This window comes from Ceratotherium simum, chromosome 2 (genome assembly GCF_057802395.1).
Source record: "Ceratotherium simum simum isolate JZ-2026a chromosome 2, ASM5780239v1, whole genome shotgun sequence".
Lineage (NCBI taxonomy): Eukaryota > Metazoa > Chordata > Mammalia > Perissodactyla > Rhinocerotidae > Ceratotherium > Ceratotherium simum.
The window spans coordinates 5974050-5994408 of record NC_141901.1 but is presented as its reverse complement, the minus strand read 5'-3'; the positions used below and the strand labels follow the sequence as shown (position 1 = coordinate 5994408).

The window sequence follows — 20359 nt, the reverse complement described above, 5'->3', positions numbered from 1 at the left end:
AGTACACAGCCTATACAAAGTAGAGATAACGTCCGTACAGTGTAGTTTCACTCACCAGAACCGGGAAGACAGCGAGCACACGGGAAGGCTGAGAGGCGGTGGTGGTGGTGATCGTGTGTTAGGCTGAGCCGTCGGAGGTTGCGGTGGTGGGAGGTGCAGGACACTGGGGTGTAGGAGAGAGAACAAGAGGGTCATCTATTAACATCTCATCGCCGTCTGAATCTGTCAGGGCAGGCAGGTCACTAACGTCCACACCTTCTACGTCTGTCTGCCTCCACGTCGAAGGTCGAGTTTCCTCGTCTGCTGTGGCTGCTGTGGAAGGCTTGAAACAGGGCAGCGTGCTTGACCGCTTAGCCTCTGTGATGGCTGGCTGCAAAACAAATGCCCAACCGCGCTATTTTTGCTTTTAACCTTTTTTCGTAAAAGCAAAAATCCTCTTAGGATTTCTTTCTGTGAGCGAAAACAGGTGCTAATGTAGGTTTTTTGTAAAAGTGAAATGGTGTAAAGCGAACTTTCGGATACTGGGGGAAACCTGTATAGCTCTTTTTTTTTTTTCTTTTTTAAATTTAACCTGAAAACCTTTAGATTTTCATTGGTAAGATTAATAAATGTACATTTACATGTTGTGTTATTGGTATTTTTGTACATATTTTTACTATTTTACTGCTTTCTTGCTTTTCTATTTTTTCTTTCTCCTTGACTTTTTTTTTTTTTTTTTTTTTGGTTAGTTGAGGTGTTTTTTCTCAGTTCAGTTTTTTTTTCCCCACTCTGTAGTTTTCTATTGAAGCCATAAACAAATTACCACAAACTCAGTTGCTTAAACAATACAAATTTGTTATCTTATAGTTCTGTAGATCAGAAGTCCAACACAAGTCTCATCAGGCTAAGATCAAGGTTTTGGTAAGGCTGCTTTCCTTTCTGGGGGCGCTAGGGAAGAATCCATTTCCTTGCTTTTTCCAGCTTCTTGAGGCTGCCCACATTCCTTGGCCGTGCCCTCCTTCTGTCTGTAAAGCTAGCTATGGCAGGCTGAGCCCTTCTCACTCAGACATCTCTCTGGTTGTCTGCAGCCAGGAAAGGTTCTCTGATTGTGAGGACTTATGTGATTAGATTGGGCCCACGGTAATGATCCAGAACAGTCTCCCCATCTCAAAGCCTGTAATCTTAATCAAATCTGCCACGTCCCTTTGCCACGTAAGGTAGCATACTCACACGTTCCAGAGATGAGGACGTGGACATCTTTGGGCAGCCATTGACCTGCCTACTATTTTCTCTATTGGTTTGGAGTTTATATGATTCTACATAGAGAATTTTACTTGGATTTACCTGCACATTTGTTCATCAATTCTTCCTGCATATCTAACTGTCCTTTTGGAATCATTTTTCTTCTTGAATTTATCCTTCATTTCTTGGTAGTAAACTATCTCAGTTTTTCTTTTTTTTTAAATCTGTGTTTTTTGTTTTGCTTTCCTTCTTTAATGATGCATTTGCTAGGTACACAGTTCAAGATGGGTAGTTACCGTGAAGTTTTCTTTATTCCTCTTTTCTTTATTACTGGTTTGAGAATTATATATTCTATCAATTTTCAATATTTTTAATATATGCAGTTAAGGATATAAATTTCCCTCTAAATACTGCTTATAACCACATACCATTTTTTAATGAAATTTTGTAATTTTTATTTAGTTTGAAATATTTTCTAATTTTCATGTGTTGTCTTCTTTGATCCGTTAGTTATTTAGAAGTATGTCCACCGGTCAAGAAGACTTGCAGTTTGTCCTCATTTAAAAATGTTTTTATTTCACTTACATTCTTGATACTACCCTCTTACCTGTGTTGTATCTTTTTGTTTCTCTGTGCTTCATTCTGAATCTGTTCGAAATTCTTTCTTTAATTGTGTCTAGTCTTCTATCAAACCATTTGTCTAGTTCTTATTTTTATTACTGTATTTTTATCACTAGATATTCTAATAGATTCTTTTTCAAATCTATTTATTCGTTATAGCTTATAGTTTTCTGTTGCCTGATGATAGTTTGTAGATTGTCTTTTAGTCCCTTAACCATAGTTTGCATGGTTATTTTACACTGTATCTGGTAATTCCTGTATCTGAGGTATTTGTGGGTCTTTCTCTGTTCTTTGCTGTTTCTTCTGGTTCTCTCTCATATTGGTCTTTTTTCCCTTGTGTGTATGTCTGTGTATATGTAGTTATCTTTGTATGATGATGATTGTCGTGTGTGTGTATGTGTTTGGGTGCATATATGTGTGTGATAGATGTGTGTTGTGAATTTATATGTGAATTATTTGAGGTACAATATGAAGTTACTTTCCTTCTAGGGAGGAATCGTGTTTGCTTCAGACTGTTTCCTGGAGGCATCAGCAATCTGGATGACTCTTAAGTTCAAAATTGGAAGTTCTCAGATCACCTAGGTGATGTAAACTTGTGCTGCCAGACCACGCAAGGCCTGGCATATGGTTCATCCATATGGTGTAGCCTTGATCCCAAAGAGAATCCTCTATTAAGTTTTGATCCCCTCTTCCAGTGACATAGTACAAATTAAAGTTCAGATTTGCCAGACAGGCAATGCTGTCAAGGCAAATACAACTTTCATTCTCATTTTTCTGGGCCCTCATTTTTCTTTCACTTTTGTACTAATAATTATTTAGTGTCTAGTCAATTTATCTTTGCTTTTAAAAATTATTTTATCCACCTTTTTTTTTTCCAGAAAGACTGGCCCTATGCTAACAGCTGTTGCCAATCTTCCTGTTTTTTTTTCTTTTTTCTCCCCAAAGCCCCAGTACATTGTTGTGTATCATAGTTGTAGAGTTGTAGCTCTTCTGTATGGGGCGCCACCTCAGCATGGGTTTATGAGCAGTGAGTAGGTCCGTGCCCAGAGGCGGAACATGCAAACTTAACCACTGCACCACCGGGCCGGAGCCTTATCCACTGTTTTTAGTTTTCAGTGGAAGGATTGCTCTGAATAATTTTGCCATTCTTGCCAATTGAAAGCTCTGGCTCAGTGCCGTTTCTTCCACAGGTGCCTCATATAAGACTATTTTCCTTTATTCATGGGGCAAGTACACACTTTACACTTGCAAAGAAAACATAAACCATAAATTTGGCCTTGGGTTGATGTTTTAGAGTGGGTTTTTATAAGCCTAAGGCAAATATGAATACCTTTTGAAATATTTACGTAAATTAATATGGATTAAAGTTTATGAATGCATTCCTTTAGATGGACAGCACTTGGAGTCCATAGCACTGTACTATCAAGGATATTTATTACACTGCAATTGATTAGTCATCTTTATCATGTACATACTTGCTGCAGTGTTTGCTCAGAGCCTGATGGTGTATAAAGACACATTTTTTGCATGGCTCTGTGAAAGTTGTTATTTTCCAGAAATCTGTAACCTGTCTGAATTTTGTGAAGGCTGGCCAAACTTTTTTCATTCTCCACTGCTAAGTTATAATGTGAAAGAAAGATTTTTGTATTTTTTTTGTTTTCTTTTGAGAGCTTCTCATGCTGCGTTCTACAGTGCATGCCTCAGTGCAGGTGAGAGGATTACTCTGTGGTACATGGTTACAGTGGTGGCCCCCAATGAATCCCACCTGGTATCCACATCCTTGTCTAGTCCCCTCTCACACTGACTCTGGACTTGCCCCTGTGACTTGCATTGGCCAAAAGGACATCAGCAAACATGCCTCAAGGGGATGGTTGATAAGTGCAGGTACATTGGACCCTGTGTGGCTGCACATGAAGAAGCCTGGTCTAGCCTCCTCAAGGATGAAACACCACAAGGAAGGGGAAGCCTAGCAGTGCCAGCTGAGCCCAGCCCCCAGCTGACCCTCCAGCCAAATGCAGCTGCGTGAATGATCCCAGGTGGAACCACCGCCTAGCCAACCTACAGAATCTTGAGAATTGTTTGTTTTTAGCCACTACAGCTTGGAGGGGTTTGTTATGCAGCACCACATAACAAGGGTGCTGTGACCCTTTTTCCCTTTGTGTGCCATCTTCACTTTTAAATAACACGTATGATTGATACCTCTCTTATTTTCCATCCAAAATACATTTAATTATTATCTGTTGAACAATTAAGCAGTGAGGACATGACAGAGGAATTTATTCTGAGTAATTAATCGTAGCAATCAACCCTTTGTCTCCTGTAGGCATGTAAAGAGCAAATGTAATTGCATTTTAAAGTAAGTTCTGTCAATTTTGTATGTTTCACGTTGCTGCTTGTTCACAGAAATTGATGACTGCTGATGTGTTTTATATTTTCTTTAAGAGCTATGGTTCGTGAAAATTCTTCCAGACTTTAGCATAAACAATTTATGGGTTAGTTTGGCTTATAATGTTTAAATAATGTGGGCTAAAAAGCGACGAGTCTTAATTGTATCTTCAATGAAACCATATGATATAAAATACACTAAGTGACTCATTTGCTTCAAAATAAAGAAAAAGATAGTCTGTTATGGCTTGTAATAAACAGACTAAGATGAACAATTTTTGTTATTTACAAGTTTTAAAAACCAGCCATAAGTTATACCCAATTGTAAGTAAGGATATTTGAATTATATCTTCAACTTAGTTTGTCTCATTGGTGAAAAAAGCCAGCTCGGAAAAGGCCAACCATTCTCCTTTTATGGATTCCTTGAATTAATGCCCATATGTCAGAACAATTGAAAATAAAGCAGGGAAAGTGGCAGCAATTCTTTATCATAATTTTGCGTGTCGTATAAATTGAATTATTCCAACTCATTTGATTTTTATCTTGCATTTGCAGATATTACCCTTGAAGGACTTTGTGATTATGCTCCCTTTGCTTAATTTTAATAGTGATATAATTTGTGGTGTAGAAGGAGCACAGACTCAGGAGTTTTGTGAGCTGGGTGTTTTGTCCTGAAGATGCCACTGACTGGCTGTGTGACCTTTGGCAGGTTACCTCTCTGGGCCTGGTTTCCTCTTCAGTAAAATGAGGACACTCAGGTGATCTCCATCTCCAAAAATCTGTTAATTCTGTGGCTTCAGAGGGGAGAGAGTGCATTGCTCTGAGGTGTCCTCTTAGAGGAAAGTGTGATTCTAAAAGTTAGCGTGGGGCCGGCCCCGTGGCTTAGTGGTTAAGTGCGTGCGCTCTGCTGCTGGCGGCCCGGGTTCGGATCCTGGGCGCGCACTGACACACTGCTTCTCCGGCCACGCTGAGGCCGTGTCCCACATACAGCAACTAGAAGAATGTACAGCTATGACATACAACTATGTACTGGGGATTTGGGGGGAAAAAATAAATAAATAAAATCTTTAAAAGTTAGCGTGGTGTTCACTCTCCATGTACGTTGTCAGGTGAGAAGATATTGGTTCTTTGTGCATCACTCGTGCAATAATAAAGTGTTAACAGAAGAATTTATAAGTATTTCCAAATCATTGCTGAACTGACCGCATAGCATACGTGTGTTAAAGTCCAAGAGGCCAAAAATCAAGCTCATAATAAATTTAATGCAACTTTTTAGAAATTTGTCATCTTTTATAAAATGTATTCTAAGAAATAGAAATTTTAAAGACCTGTGTTTTCTAATTTTGGCGTATTAAAAATGACAATTTTAACTTTTTTCCCCCTAAGTTTTTATTATTATTATTTTTAGATTGGGTATCTAATCTTGATTTCCTTGGGAACAAATAGTAAACTTACTTTGTATAAGTTTTTAAGAGACCTCTAATACACTTCTCTTTATAATTCATCTTGACATTGGATGATCTAGGAGGATAAGGAAACTACGGCAGCTTGAGAATTATAAGTAAAAACTGCTAACTATTTTTATTTTCATGCTTATTTTTATTTCTTTACAGAACATTAGCCCTGATTAAACCAGATGCAATATCAAAAGCTGGAGAAATAATTGAAATAATAAACAAAGCTGGATTTACTATAACCAAACTCAAAATGATGATGCTTTCAAGGTAATTTGTTGATCATTTTAAGTTATGTAATGTCTGGTTCTTTTTTTAAAAAAAATTCATCTTTTATCTTTCATATCATTGTTTAAAATAAAAAACCTCCCACTGAATGGCAAAGAATAGAATAGTATTAGAACGAGAAAATATGAGACAACAGGTAATCAGATGCATAAATAATGATTGAACTCCAAACAAATAGGAGTTATCAGATTCTACATGCCTCATTAACTATTTGTCTTCCATAACCTCATCTGCTTTTATAACACCAATGCTTGGTAATTGTAATCTCGTCTTAATGTACAAGTTTAACACACTGTATAAAAATCATAGAGGAGGAAATGAGTATTTATTTCTATTTGACAAGGGAATGTTACTGTTGAGATTTCCAAAAGTGATGAATTTGGAAATGTTTATATTTAGCTCCTTCCAATATATATAATTGGTAACTATACCTATTTACTGCTCTGAAAAGCAACCCATTCTATCTGACCAGATATTTTCCGGGTTATGTAGTGAGAATAAGACTCCCTCATAGGTAGGGCATTGAAGCAGCAGTCAGGCAGCGCTGGCTCCTGTGGTGTTCTTATGTCACTCCACTGGTTCTTTTGCCTGTTTTTGGTCACATGTCTCCTCACTGCTGTTCCGCGATGTCTGTTCCATGGGACAGTGGCTTTTTTGTCTCTGTGAGAACAGGGACAATAGATAGCAGTAGATATTCGTTGCAGCTTTGATAAGTCTGATCCCTAGCAACCTTAACAAAACACCCTCACTTTTACCCCAACAATGACATGTTTAATTTGAATTTTTCCTCAACATAAGATCTCCCAGTTTACATATTTTCTAGAAAGGCAGGAGGCTTGTATTTCAGAGCACAGGGTGTAGAGCCACATTGCTGTAACTGTGCCACTTACTAGGTGTGTGACTGAAAAATTTACCTCTGTGCTTCAGTTTCTTCATCTGCAAAATGGAGGTTATGACGGCATCTGTCTCATAAAGTTGTTGTGAGGGTTACATGAGTTTAATGTATGTAAAGTGCTTTGAAAAACCCTGGCACAAAGCAAATGTATGTAAATGTTAGCTATTATTATTATTAGCAGTAGTACTAATGATATCATTATTATTTAGTGGAAACCAAAGTTGTGACCCTCTTTCAGTAGCTAAATTTGTCGTATTTCTGTATGTATCAAGAATGCTTGCTGTTATAGCATGCAGTGGGACTAAATTCTGGAGAGAAGACTTTGAATAGTTTTAGTGAGATTAAAAACTTTTTATATCTGTACACATCCAGTGCTTGATAATTTGACATCAAACTTCCCATGATGAAGATGCCCCAGAAAACTTAACTGCTTCTTTAATTGTTCATAGCACTTCATACGTCTCTATGAATATTACTGTTGACTCTTGGATTTTACCCAACTTAAAAGCTGATAAGTTAGTCTGTTACTCTTTCATGGATGCTGCAGAAGATGTGAGACTTCTGGGTCAGAGACAAATGACTTGATTCTGGTACAGCAAGCAGCGTGAGCATCATGTTTGTGTTAGTTCCTCTTGCCTCCATGTCCTGTGGGAAAAATATGTTATGGGCCCAGGTGGATGTTGTATACACAGTTGATTGCATCACAGCTGAGGAGCATTGAACTTGGGCTACCCACTGCTTCATCAGCAAGCAGTAAACAAGCCTGCTCTTTGTACTGAGGAGAGACATGACCTCATGCATCAAAGTTGCTCACTGTAAACATAACTCTGGGAAATGGTTAGAATAAAGAGCAGCTGGGGCCTTGCATTCTTGGCATATCCAGTAAGGCATGTTAGAAGTGCCAGAGACCCGTGGAGGAGTATCTCCCAATACTTATATCTTTCCTAAACTTATCTGCTCAAACGTCAGTTCCTCCATCATGGCAGTATCTGAAAGGCAGCAGCTGAGTTCCATCTGACTTTGTACTTCTAGCTCTTGGATCAGTGCCTGATTCAAGGTCGGCACTAAGTAAATATTTCATGAAAGAATTAATAGATAGATCTTTGTGAGAGAATGGTGAGTTTCTTTATAAAAACACAACAAGATGTAACAAAACAACAACAAAAAAACTTCTCTAGGTGGTGATGCACTTGTTAATGTCTCTGTCTAAACCTTTTAGGGGAGGAATTAGATAAGAATGATGGGAAAAAATTCACAAACTCTCATCTTGGTTTCAATAGATTTTGAATGGAGATAACTATGGGGTCAGTGACATGGTAGAGCAAAACAATGAAACACTTTCAGTATTAAGATTTTTCTTTTCATTGATATTAAGGATTATGATTGTTTTTTCTTTTTTAGTGGTTCAGTTGTGCTGAAAAGTTGAGAATTGATCATTTTAGTTCTCTTGCTGCTAACTCTTCTAAAATACTCCCCACATGAGTTTTTCAGGCATTCAGTTTCACCTCATTTTAGGCTGCATACAATATGTCCATTTCGTTTTTGTGAATTTTTCTCCTTCTAGAATTTTTTTTTTTTTGCAGTTCGTAATAGAAAGGGCATAAGCAATCAGAGATTTGCAACCAGAGAGATTTGGGCTCAAATCCCCGTGTCCTTCTTCCCTTACTAGCACTTTGACCTGGACAAGTTATGTAATCCTGCCGAACTTCATTATTTTCATATGTAAAAGGAAGGTGATCATACCTATTTCAATATATTGTTGCGAGTAATAAATAAAATAATTTAATGTTGCCATATGATAGGCTCTAGAAAGATGTTTTCTTCCCCTCCCATTTCTTTTTTTTTTTTGAGGAAGATTGGCCCTACGGTAACACCTATTGCCAATATTCCTCTTTTTTTTTTTCTTTTTTCTCCCCAAAGCCCCAGTACATAGTTGTGTAGCATAGTTGTAGAGCTGTAGCTCTTCTATATGGGACGCTGCCTCAGCATGGTTTGATGAGCGGTGAGTAGGTCTGTGCCCAGGATCTGAACTGGCAAACCCCGGGCTGCCGAAGCAGAACTTGTGAACTTAACCGCTACGCCACCGGGCCGGCCCCATCCCTCCCATTTCTTGAAATGAATTTTATGTTCTATACTTGCATAGCATACTTTCAGAATCTCTTCATAGCCAAAGAGAATATTTCAGTACATTTGATTTGATTAAGAGTATGCTCTGATATAGCTTATTATGTGAATTCATTTTGAAATAGGCCTATAAGATCTTAATGCATGGCATAATAAATTAATTGTCATATCTGAAAGGTTAATCCTTTGCTAGAGGACACTTTAACTGCTTTGCTATTTTAAAAAGTAGTTGATCTTGGCATATGTTTGTCACATACTGCAAACTCACTTTAAAGCCTTTAAGAAAACTGTATGAGTTTAAGAGGGACACCTGATTTGGTTTAAAAAAAGAGTTTTGAGACTTTTCAGCTAATCAGTTTAAAGTCCATTATCCTTTCATTTTCTCTGTAGATATTCTTTTATAAGAATATAAATTTAAAAAGTCAATCCCTATTTCCCTTAATAAATTATGAATTCTGAATATCTCCATACTATCCCCATTTTGTGGTGATGCCACTTAAAGCATTAGTTTTTTTTTTTTGCTGAGAAAGATGCGCCCTGAGCTACATCTGTTGCCAATCTTCCTCTTTTTGCTTGATTTTGCTTGATTTTTGCTCTATTTTGTATGTAGGTCACCACCACGGCATGGCCACCAACTAGTGGTATAGGTCTGTGCCCGGGAACTAAATCCGGGCCACTGAAGCGGAGTGCACCAAACTTTGGGGCCAGCCCCAAAAGCATTAGTTTTTAATAACCAATAAGAATGCATTGTTATGTATAATTTGTCAAGCAGTTTTTAAAAACATAAGTATATCATGTTTGTGTTAGTTCCCCTTGCCTCCATGAAAGAAAGAAAACTATAAGTATGAAAATTCTAGCTAGGGGGCTGGCCTCCTGGCTTAAGTTAAGTGCGTGTGCTCCGCTACTGGTGGCCCGGGTTGGGATCTGGGGGCGCACCGACGCACTGCTTGTCTGGCCATGCTGAGGCGGCATCCCACATACAGCAACTAGCAGGATGTGCAACGATGACATGCAACTATCTACTGGGGCTTTGGGGAGAAAATGGGAAAAAAAAGGAGGGGGATTGGCAATAGATGTTAGCTCAGGGCTGGTCTTCCTCAGCAAAAAGAGGAGGATTGGCGTGGATTGTTAGCTCAGGGCTGATCTTCCTCACAAAAAAAAAAAAAAAATTTTAGCCTAACCCCTCAAGTTTAAAGCCTGTAGAAGAAAGTGACAAATTTTGAATTTGAAGATGGCTTTGCATTTTTTGATGTAACTTATTTGAATTCTAAATAGAACAAATAATTCTTATTGGTCAAATGTTAAACTTTGTTTCCAGAATGTTAAAGATGCTGGTGAAAAGGAAGATATTAGATATGGACATGAGTAGAAAAGTAAATATTGCCTCCTATATTCATTTTAATTTGACATCTTAACATAGATATCCATACTAGCAAAAAATTTGAAAGGAGGGGTATTTGAGCAGAATATTTGGTGAAAAATTATTAATCAGTTCACATACAGATCAAATAAATAGATTTCATTTTCATTTTATTTTATTAATGTAAGCTAAAATAATATTCTTACATAATTCTTAACTATTGTCCTTTTGATTATTTTATAGGAAAGAAGCAACAGATTTTCATATAGACCATCAGTCAAGGCCGTTTTTAAAGTAGGTGCTGAATTTGGAGCTGGTGGTGTATAATGGAGGCTCTCCCAGAAAACTAAATACTTTTACAATTCAAAAATTTGTTACATGAGAATAATCTGTCAAAAGGACCCTAGCAACACCTTGGAACTGTAGAGAACTTTTTTTTAAGAATTGCTTCTTCTGTCCTTTTATTAGATAAGAATTCTTATTTCATCATTAAGTATCTTAAACTTTAATCAGAAGCGAATAGGATGATTTGTTTAAATTATAAGGAGCATAGCTCTTTTTTAGATTTCAGTAGATTAAAATAGAGTGATAATTATATTTTATGTTGAATATTTATTTTTGTTGTGCTTTTAAACTCTTATTTTGGTATTCTTGTGTACATAAAACAATGTTCATAGAACTCTTATATTTTAACTAAATAGTTTGATATACATTTTGTTCCTTGAAATATAGCAATTAATATATGTTAGAAAATGAATCTATTTTCTAAATATTTGGGATGTATTTAAATTTAAGTGAATATTATGCAGCTCATATTACTATTGACAAGGGAGTGCTTACATTTCTCATAAAGAAGGATATTATCCAAGCTACTACAATAGACATTCCATTTGGTATCCTGCAGAGAATAGTGGTTTTTTATAAAAATGTTATATGAGAAAATTATTATGTTTTAGATTATTTTAAATCACGTGTTATAAAATATTCCAAAGCCTTTTTAGAATAGGTATATATAATTTTCTTGGAAATTATTCTTGGTTCTAGTTTTTGTATATGTTTGTAGCATTATATTACAGCTCCTAGTTTAGTGTCTTATATGTAATTACTGGTGTGCAGTAAATTTTATTAAATGGATGAGTTAACTAGTTTTCTGTTATTGAGAAAGACCCAACAAAAGACGTAGCTGCAGTGATTGGGAATAGAGTCACGAAGCAGTGTCCTTTATGATCAGGTACACCATTCTGTGCATCATTACATACCACACTCATGTTATAGCCCCATTCTACTACGTGCTATGAGAATTTCATACTAACAGGACATTAGATTATAAGTTTCTTGAGGAAAGGATCTTGTTTTATAGCATATTCTGATTTGTAGTAGGTAATCATTAAATGCTTATTAAATGGATAAACATGGGTGTTCCCTTGATTTGGGTTCCTTAAATCTAATTTTTTTTTTTTTTTTGGCAGCTAAGGCCTAGCAGAATATGTATGAGGAGGTCATTTGGGCCTTTTAGGATAGAGGATATGAATACTTCCTTGTACTTGCTATTTCTTAGAAAAATTCTTCAAAATGAAGTGATTTAAAAAGGAAGTACTGAAGGAGGTTCGCTCATATAACACAGTTCATGAGGGAAGGACGTGTGTAAAACAATCAAGAGTTAATAGACACAAAAGGGCTTATCATACCATGCTCCTTTCCCCAGGAGCGGCCTGTCCTCTCTCTTAGTTTGAATGAGAGAGAAACTTGGGCTTACTTTAAAAAAGTATTTTGGTCCTGCTTGACACAGTAGGAGGAATGGTGTCACTTATTTCACAGTTAGACTTGTCATTGCTGCCTTACACACGTATAGAAGTGGAAAAATAAAATGAGGTATTATTTTTATGCCTTTGGGTACTGTGACTCAGTACCCTGTTGATTTCTTTTTTCTTTATCACTAATTCAACTCAATGCTTATTGACTGCAAGTTCATTTTCATTCTTGGAATTCTAAGAGTTCTACACAAAAAGAATAAATTCTTACTGCAAATATTTTACAAGATATCACTCTCATCACTTTCTATATTATGAAATATTATTGTCTACAGTGGTAAACCACGTGAAAACAAAAAGGAAGATTCTTCTGTACCTTTCAAGCAATAGGAAAAGCTTAGATCAACAATATGTATTGACTTAAAATGAAATAATCCAATGAAACTGATTATTCTGCTTACAGTAATTTATTTGACAACATTAGTGATTTGTAGTGACTCGGGCTCCTGCACGACACTCAAGTTTATGAAAATTTTGTCTTGCCCATGTAAAACTCACTATATCCAATAGTTCTGAGATCATAATATTTATGTGTGTTGAAATACTCAAGTTGTAATATATCCTTGTTGTTAAGAGAGATACCTAGGTTGACAGAAAAATGAAGCAAATTAATCTTTTACCTGTTTCATAGTGAGCTGATCCAGTTTATTACAAGTGGTCCTATTATTGCCATGGAGATTTTAAGAGATGATGCTATATGTGAATGGAAAAGACTACTTGGACCTGCAAACTCTGGGGTGGCGCACACAGATGCTCCTGGAAGCATCAGAGCTCTCTTTGGAACAGACGGCATAAGAAACGCAGCTCATGGCCCTGATTCTTTCGCTTGTGCTGCCAGAGTAAGGTGTTTTAAAAATATTTTAATTCTGTTTCTGTTTTGTTAAATGTCTTACGTCAAAGTAAAGCATTTCTGTTGCTGCTGACTTAGGGTGGATTTATCCAGTTGAACTAGTGGTAGGGAAAACCTTTGACCTTTTGCCTAGGATCAAACAGTGTTTCAGTGATATGTCTCCTTTGTGAACGGGGAGGCTGGTCATGATCAAGATACGTTTTCTCCAATTAAAACGCTTGTTGTATCACTTCTTGTTCCACAGACTTAAATTACTGAGGTTCATCAATGTTTGAATTATTGAATTCATGTAAGAATACCAGTTTATGGATAGTAAATGTTAAAGAAGGCATCATTTGATAATTCTTTCTTTGACTCATACCTAACACTCTATTTTCAAACTTAACATCCTTTTCTTTTCCAACATACAACTGGTGTTTATGGGAAGGTTTCCCTACAATTTCTCCTTATTTTAAATCCATATAAATAAAGTGTTATACTAGGTTTATACTGGTGTTGAATTAACGAAGTGCAAGTTTATTCTTTGCATCATGAGAAGTTTCTCAGCTAATTTAAGATGGTTTTTAGTCCGGTCATGTTTCAGGGAAATAATGTTAAACAGTTTTATAACAATTGATTGTTTTTTCTTTTTCTTACAACTCTATCAACAAATCCTTTCAACACTCCTTTAAAATTAGACCCTGGATCTTATCATTGTGGTCTAAAGCACTGTTGCATTTTGTCTGGACTACTGCAAAAGCCTCCTAATTCTTCCTTCCTCTTCTCCTCTTACTCTCAATTTATGAAAATTTTACCTTGCCCAAGTAAAACTAACTATGCCCAGAGTTATCTTTTTAAAACGAATCAGATTAACAATTCAAGTATTGAAAACTCTTCAGTGAATTTTTGTCTCCTGTAGAAATCTAAAGTTTTTATTGTGGCCTCCAAAATTCTACTTAATCTGGCCCCTATCTGTCTCTCCAACATTATCTCTGACCAATCTCTTCCTTATTCACTGAGTCCCAGGTACACTGACCATCTTGCTATTCCTTGAATAGCGTGTTCTGCCAGGCGTATTCAATTAAGAGCAAAGAGAGCAGTGTGGTTGGTTGGGATTTGGGGAAGGCGGGGCTGATGAGATCACAAAAGTGATCAGGGGAGATGACATATGGTCTTGTTAGACCACGGTAGTACTTTGGCTTTTTCTCTGAGGAAGATGGAGAGCTATTGCAAGGTTTTCAGTAAAAGACTGACATGTTTGACTTGTCATTTTAAAAGATCACTCTGGGGGCTGGCCTGGTGGTGCAAGCCGTTAAGTGCGCTTGCTCCGCTGCGGCGGCCCAGGGTTCGCAGGTTGGGATCCCGGGCACGCACTGACGCACTGCTTGTCAAGCCATGCTGTGGCGGTGTCCCATATTAAAGTGGAGGAAGATGGGCATGGATGCTAACCCAGGGCTAGTCTTCCTCAGCAAAAAGAGGAGGATTGGCAGATGTTAGCTCAGGGCCGATCTTCCTCACAAAAAAAAAAAATCACTCTGGCTACTGCACTGAGACTAGACTGTAGAGGGCAGGAGTAACAACAGGGAGTCCAGTTAAGAGGCTGTTGCAATAATCCGGAGAGATGATGGCTTGGTGGTAGCAATGAAAGGAATAGAGAGATATATTTTAAAATATATTTTAAACATATTTTAAAATATATTTTAGTGGTCAAAGGTCAAATGATCAAGATTTCCTTCCAGACTGAATGTAAAGTATGAGAAAAAGAAAGCTATAAAGATTACTCCAAAGTTCTTGGCCTGCCCAACTGAAAGGATAGAATTTCCATAAACTGTAATGAGGAAGGCTATGGCTAAAGTCAGTATGGATGGAAAATCAGAGGTTACGTTTTGGACATTGCAAACTTAACATGCATGTTAATTATCCAAGTAGAGATATTGAGCAAGAAATTGAGTATGTGAGTTTGGAGTTGGGGAGAGAAGGCATAAATATGGGGGTCATTGGCACATAGATGGTATTTAAAGCCATGAGACTGGTTGAGATTACCAAGGAGGGAGTGTAGCTAGAGAAGGAAAGAGAACAAAGGTGGAGCCTTTGTATGCTGGAGGCCAAGGGAAGAAAATATTCTAAAGGAGAAGAATGATCAGTGTTGTCAAATGAGGCAGACGTATGAAGTAAGAAGGGGACTAAGAATTGACCGTTCGAGTTTGCAGTGCAGAGATCACTGCTGAACTTGGTAAGATCAATGTCAATGGAGAGTTGGAGGCAAAGCCCTGCGTGGAGTGGATTTAAAAGAAAATTGGAGGATGGAATTGGAGACAGTGAATATAGACAACTCTTTTAGGGGATTTTGTTGCAAAGATGAGCAAAGACATGAAGTGGTAACTGTGAGGAAAAGCAAGGTCAATTTTTTTAAGGTGAGAAGAATTACAGATGTGAAAAATTGATGATGTGTGAAAAAGAGGGAGACTTACTGGAGCAATGTCATTGATTTGGTGGGAGGGAATGGAAATCAGAGCTCAGACTGACTGCACATTGTTACATGGGCAGTCATCTATGGCAAATGGGAGGACAGAGGATGTGGGCGTAGATGCTGATTCTCTTCTTATTGCCTCAGTTTTCTCAATAGGAAAGTAGGAAGCAACGTCAGCTAAAAGTGAGGATGGGGGAAAGGTATTGGTTGGTTTGAAGAGAGAGAAGATGTGAAATAGTCATCTAAAAGACTAGGAAAAGAAACAGATTAGGGAAAAATAGTATGATTGCTGTGCTGAATTAATAGCCCACCTGATGTTCATGGTCATGAATTATGAGTGTGGTTGTTCTCCAGCCATGTTCGCCTGCATAGGTAAAGATGCAGGGCGGGTAGAGAGTTGGCTTTAACCATGGCTGTGGTTTTGTGAAGCAAATATGATAGAAGGGTCGAGATAATCAAAGGTATAGACAAGAGAGTGATTATAGCCTTTGACCTTTAATCATAGTAGGAGATGTTTACTGTAAATGTAGTATTATTTTCTATAGTTAAATTACCAGATTTTTAAGGTATTATAAAAATGATAGGCATAAATAATTAATGAAGGAAATAATTGAAGGCTGAACTGATGTTGAGCCATGTTCATTTACATTTTCCTCCTGTTTACCCCCATTACCCTCTTACCCCATCTATTTCTTTGTAGTTTATTTCCACCAGTTCGTTTAATAAATTTGAGCACAAAGGTGCTTGTCAGATTTTAGATAACTGAGGCTCTCTATGTGTTTATACATTCGATGATTTCACCAGTGAGTTCCGTGAGGGCCTGGATTTTTATGTTTTGTTTTGGTCATTAGAACCTGCCTGGCACATATTAGATGCTTATAAATATTTCTGTTGGATGAATGAGTTGTCCTGATACTGGCCATTAAGGTCCCTAGCTATATCCCATTAGTAAACAATGTAATTTTAAAATGTTTGTATTAAAAACTTTGATATAATATAAGTAAAATGGAAAGAAATGGAAAAATGTCAGCATATCATTTTGGTGTTTTTCTCAAGATGCTTTACCTTACAAATATTCTTTGCCTTTTATGAAATACCAAGAATCTTGACTCTGAGTCTAACTATACCATATCTTTATTAGATAGTAATATAGGTTGTGCATTTATTTCAGCAATACTATTGATGCTGAAAATAAGTGGATTGAGAAATGCAAGGCAAGTTTTATACTTTAACATGATAAAGCTAGACTTGTCTTAGGTACATATGCTTGTGTGTTTCTATGCACTCACATACACAATGCATGTGCTAAGCTTGGTAGAAAAATTCCTATCTGCAAATACAGTTTGCAGAATGATTTTTTTTTCCTCTTTTTGTAGTGGAGAAGCTTCTGCAAAGTTATCTCCCATAATCCTTTCTCCTAAAGAAGTGTCTTAAACATATTTGTTTTTATTTTGTGCACTTAAGTTTTTCAGCTCTTTCTGACATTTGTCCCTGAAATACCCATCATGTGTATGAACTCTTTAGGATATACATATTCTTGACTCTTGTCTGGGGAAGAGTGAATATTGTGGACATCATGTTAGCTGCCTAGCTATCAAGGAGAGGAACATACAGCATACACGAGGAAGCGAGGACCGTACATGTTAACAAACATTGAAAAACATCACCCACGCAGCCCCAAATAGACTCTCCTTGACCTGCAATTCTTATTAGTTACTGTCTGAACTTTACTTTCTGGGAAAGTTGCATATCTTTATTCTTCCTTGCTAGGCAACTTAGGGATATATAAAAGGCTAAGGTAATAGCAGGGACCCTTGGAAGGAGAGGAGCTTTATGCAAAATATTTAAGCAGCTCAAATCACAAAAGAATATGAAAATTTGTTGTGTGACTTTACATTTGTTGTGTGAAGTCTCTGAATTAGTTGCCGTGACAATGACCTAGTAAAAATGCTCTGGCAAGTGTTAGCTTGGATTAATAGGTGGGAAAGACATGACAACCTGCACAGGGAGAAAGAGAGAGCAAAGGCATAAAATATAATCATTTTCACCCAGGAAGATATATTTAAGTAAGGCCTTTTATCTTCCTTGCCTTAAATACATATTTATTCAGCACATGTAAATGAGTACTTGGAAAGCTGGCATTTTTATTTTTAAAAATTGAGCAAGAGAAGAAACTAGAGAAATGTTGAGACAAAAATAATTGGTCACACTAGAGGTAGAACAATTCAGCATTGCCTTTTACTTTTGCAAGACAGATGATAGAAAAAGTTCAGGGGTTTGGAGCCAGTATGACCTGGATTTGAACCCTGGCTTTGCCACTTGGTAACTTGTAAGGGCTTGTTACTCGAACTTTCTGAGCGTCAGTTTTCTCATTTGTACAATGTGGATAGATATATTTTACTTAACACATGCGGAATTTGTGTTTCTGGGTTTCAGTTATTTCAGAATGTTTATTGAGAAGCTACTAGTGAATGAAACAAAGTCCTGGCTCACATGGAGCTTACGTCTCTTCTGATGGGGGGGATGTCAGATAATAAATAAGTAGACATATAACATGTCAGGTGGTTAAGTGCTCTGAGGAAAATAAAGCAAGGGAAGGGGATAGAAAAAGACCAGGGTGAGGAAGGACTGTGTGTTGAGTAGGAGTGTGGAATGCTATTAAAGACAGCCATGTTCTGCATAACGATGTTTTGGTCAACCACAGACCACATACATGACAGTGGTCCCATAAGATGAGTACCGTATAGCCTAGGTGTGTAGTAGGCTATACCATCTAGGTTTGTGTAAGTACACTCTGTGATGTTTGCACAACAACAAAATCACCTAACGACGCATTTCTCAGAACACATCCCCATTATTAAGCGACACATGACTGATAGAATATTCAGGAAGCCCTTACAATCTCTGGTTTGAGCAGAGGTCAGAAGGAAGTGAGGGAGAAAATTATGCAAATATCTTGGGTAAGAGTGTTCCAGGAAGAAAGGGAATAATACATGCAAAGATTCTGAGGTGGGAACATATTTGCTATGTTCAAGGAATAGTGAGTCGGTGAGGCCAGTGGTGCCAGGGCAGAGACGTGTTTCGTGGAAATAGGAGGTTAGGTCAGGAGTTTCTTGGCTTGTGGCTGCGTCTTTCCAATCTCTGCCTCTTTCTTCACATGGCCATCTCTGTGTGTCTGTGTCTTCTCCTTTTCTGTTGGTCTCAAATCTCCTTCTGGCTTTCGCTTACAAGGACACTTATATTGGATTTAGGGCCTATATGGATAGATAACTTAGAATTGTCTCATTTTAAGATCCTTAAGCCAGCCCTGGTGGTCTAGTGGTTAAGATTCAGTGCTCTCACCATCACTGCCTGAGTTCGTTTCCTGGTCAGGAAACCACACCACCCGTCTATTGGTTGTCATACTGTGGCGGCTGCATGTTGCTGTGATGCTGAAAGCCATGTCACTGGTATTTCAAATATCGGCAGGGTCACCCATGGTGGCAGGTTTCAGCAGAGGTTCCAGACTAAAACAGACTAGGAAGAAGGCCACCCACTCAAAAAAATTGGAAGAGCAGTGGAGCATTAGCTGAGATAGCACTGGAAGGGGAGAGAATGGTGCAAAAAGACCAGGCAGGGTTCCGCTGTGCTTCACACAGGGTCTCTAGGAGTTGGAACCACTCCACGGCACTAACAACAACAACAAAATAGCCAGGGGCCAGATCACATAAGGCCTTGTAGGACATCTAGGACTTTGAAATTCATTCCGAATGAGATGGGAAGCCACTGGAGGGTTCTGTGCTGAGGAGCCAGATGATCTGGTTTTATAAGTTTCTGACTGCTGTCTTAAGAATAGACCAGACAGGGTGGGGGTAGGTGTGTTGTGGGAAGTTGGAATGAGAGATCAGTGAAGAGGTTAGTGCAGTCATCAAAGGGAGAGTTGGTGGTGGCATGGACCAGGGTGACAGATGTGGAGGTGGTTGGATTCTGGATATATATTGCAGGACTTCCTGGTAGATTAGATGGGTGGATAAGAAAATGAGAGGAATTAGGGATCACTAAGTTTTTTTTTGGCCTGTGCAATTGGAAAGATGGAGAAAACAGGGTGGGAGTGATTTGTGGGAGACACTGGAAATCAGGAGTTCTGTTTTGGACATTTTAAATATGAAATGTCTATAAGTGGTAGTGGCATAGATATATGGCTGTGGAGTTTAGGGAGGAGGTTGAGCTGGAGGTAAAAATGTGGGAGCTATCAGAATACAGATGGCATTTCAAGCCATGGGACTTGAGGAGCTTGCCAAGATAGTGACCATAGTTAGAAGACTGGGTGGAGCCCTGGAGCTCTCCAACACTTAGGGATCAGCTAGATAGGAGAAAACCATCAAAGGAGACTGAGAAGGAGCAATCAGTGAGGTAGGAAGAAAGCCAAGTGATGAAAGTATTCCAGGATGTAGGAGTGATCAATTGTGTCAGATACTGTTTGGTCAAGTAAGGTGAGGTCTGAGAATTAATCGGGGGACTTGGCAATGTGAAGGTGATTAGGGATTTTGATGAACATTTCATTTGGTGGAATGAAAGCCTAATTGGTTGAGTTTAAGAGAGAATGGAAGAAAGGAAGTAAAGACAGAGAATCAAGACATCTCTTTTGAGACACTTTATTGTGAAGGAAGCAGAGAGATGGGAACTCTAGAAGGGGGCGTTCCCTTCCCAGTTTTCAACCCTCTGCCATGTCCTCGTGTCACTCAGGTTTACTTCATTCAATCATTGACTGCCTGCCAGGACTCTATTTGAGTCTGCGCCTGTACCATACAGGTTCTCTGAGAATATGTAATGAAAGCATCTGGTACAGGACTAGAAGTTGTAGTTGCTATTGTTTTTGATCAAGAAGAATAATAAACAAAGGCAACAATATGATAGAAACG

At 37.9% G+C, this 20359-nt stretch overlaps 1 protein-coding gene across 3 annotated transcripts in view; it reads left to right on the top strand.

The window, feature by feature from the left end:
• NME7 (NME/NM23 family member 7) overlaps window positions 1-20359 on the top strand; it is a 216475-nt gene that overhangs the window by 53996 nt on the left and 142120 nt on the right. For all 3 annotated transcript variants that reach the window (XM_087437797.1, XM_004425068.3, XM_087437784.1), the window contains exons 4-6: window positions 5841-5951; window positions 10592-10642; window positions 12791-12998. In XM_087437797.1, coding sequence (XP_087293923.1) covers window positions 5841-5951; window positions 10592-10642; window positions 12791-12998 — 370 coding nt within the window. The remainder of the gene's footprint in view (window positions 1-5840; window positions 5952-10591; window positions 10643-12790; window positions 12999-20359) is intronic.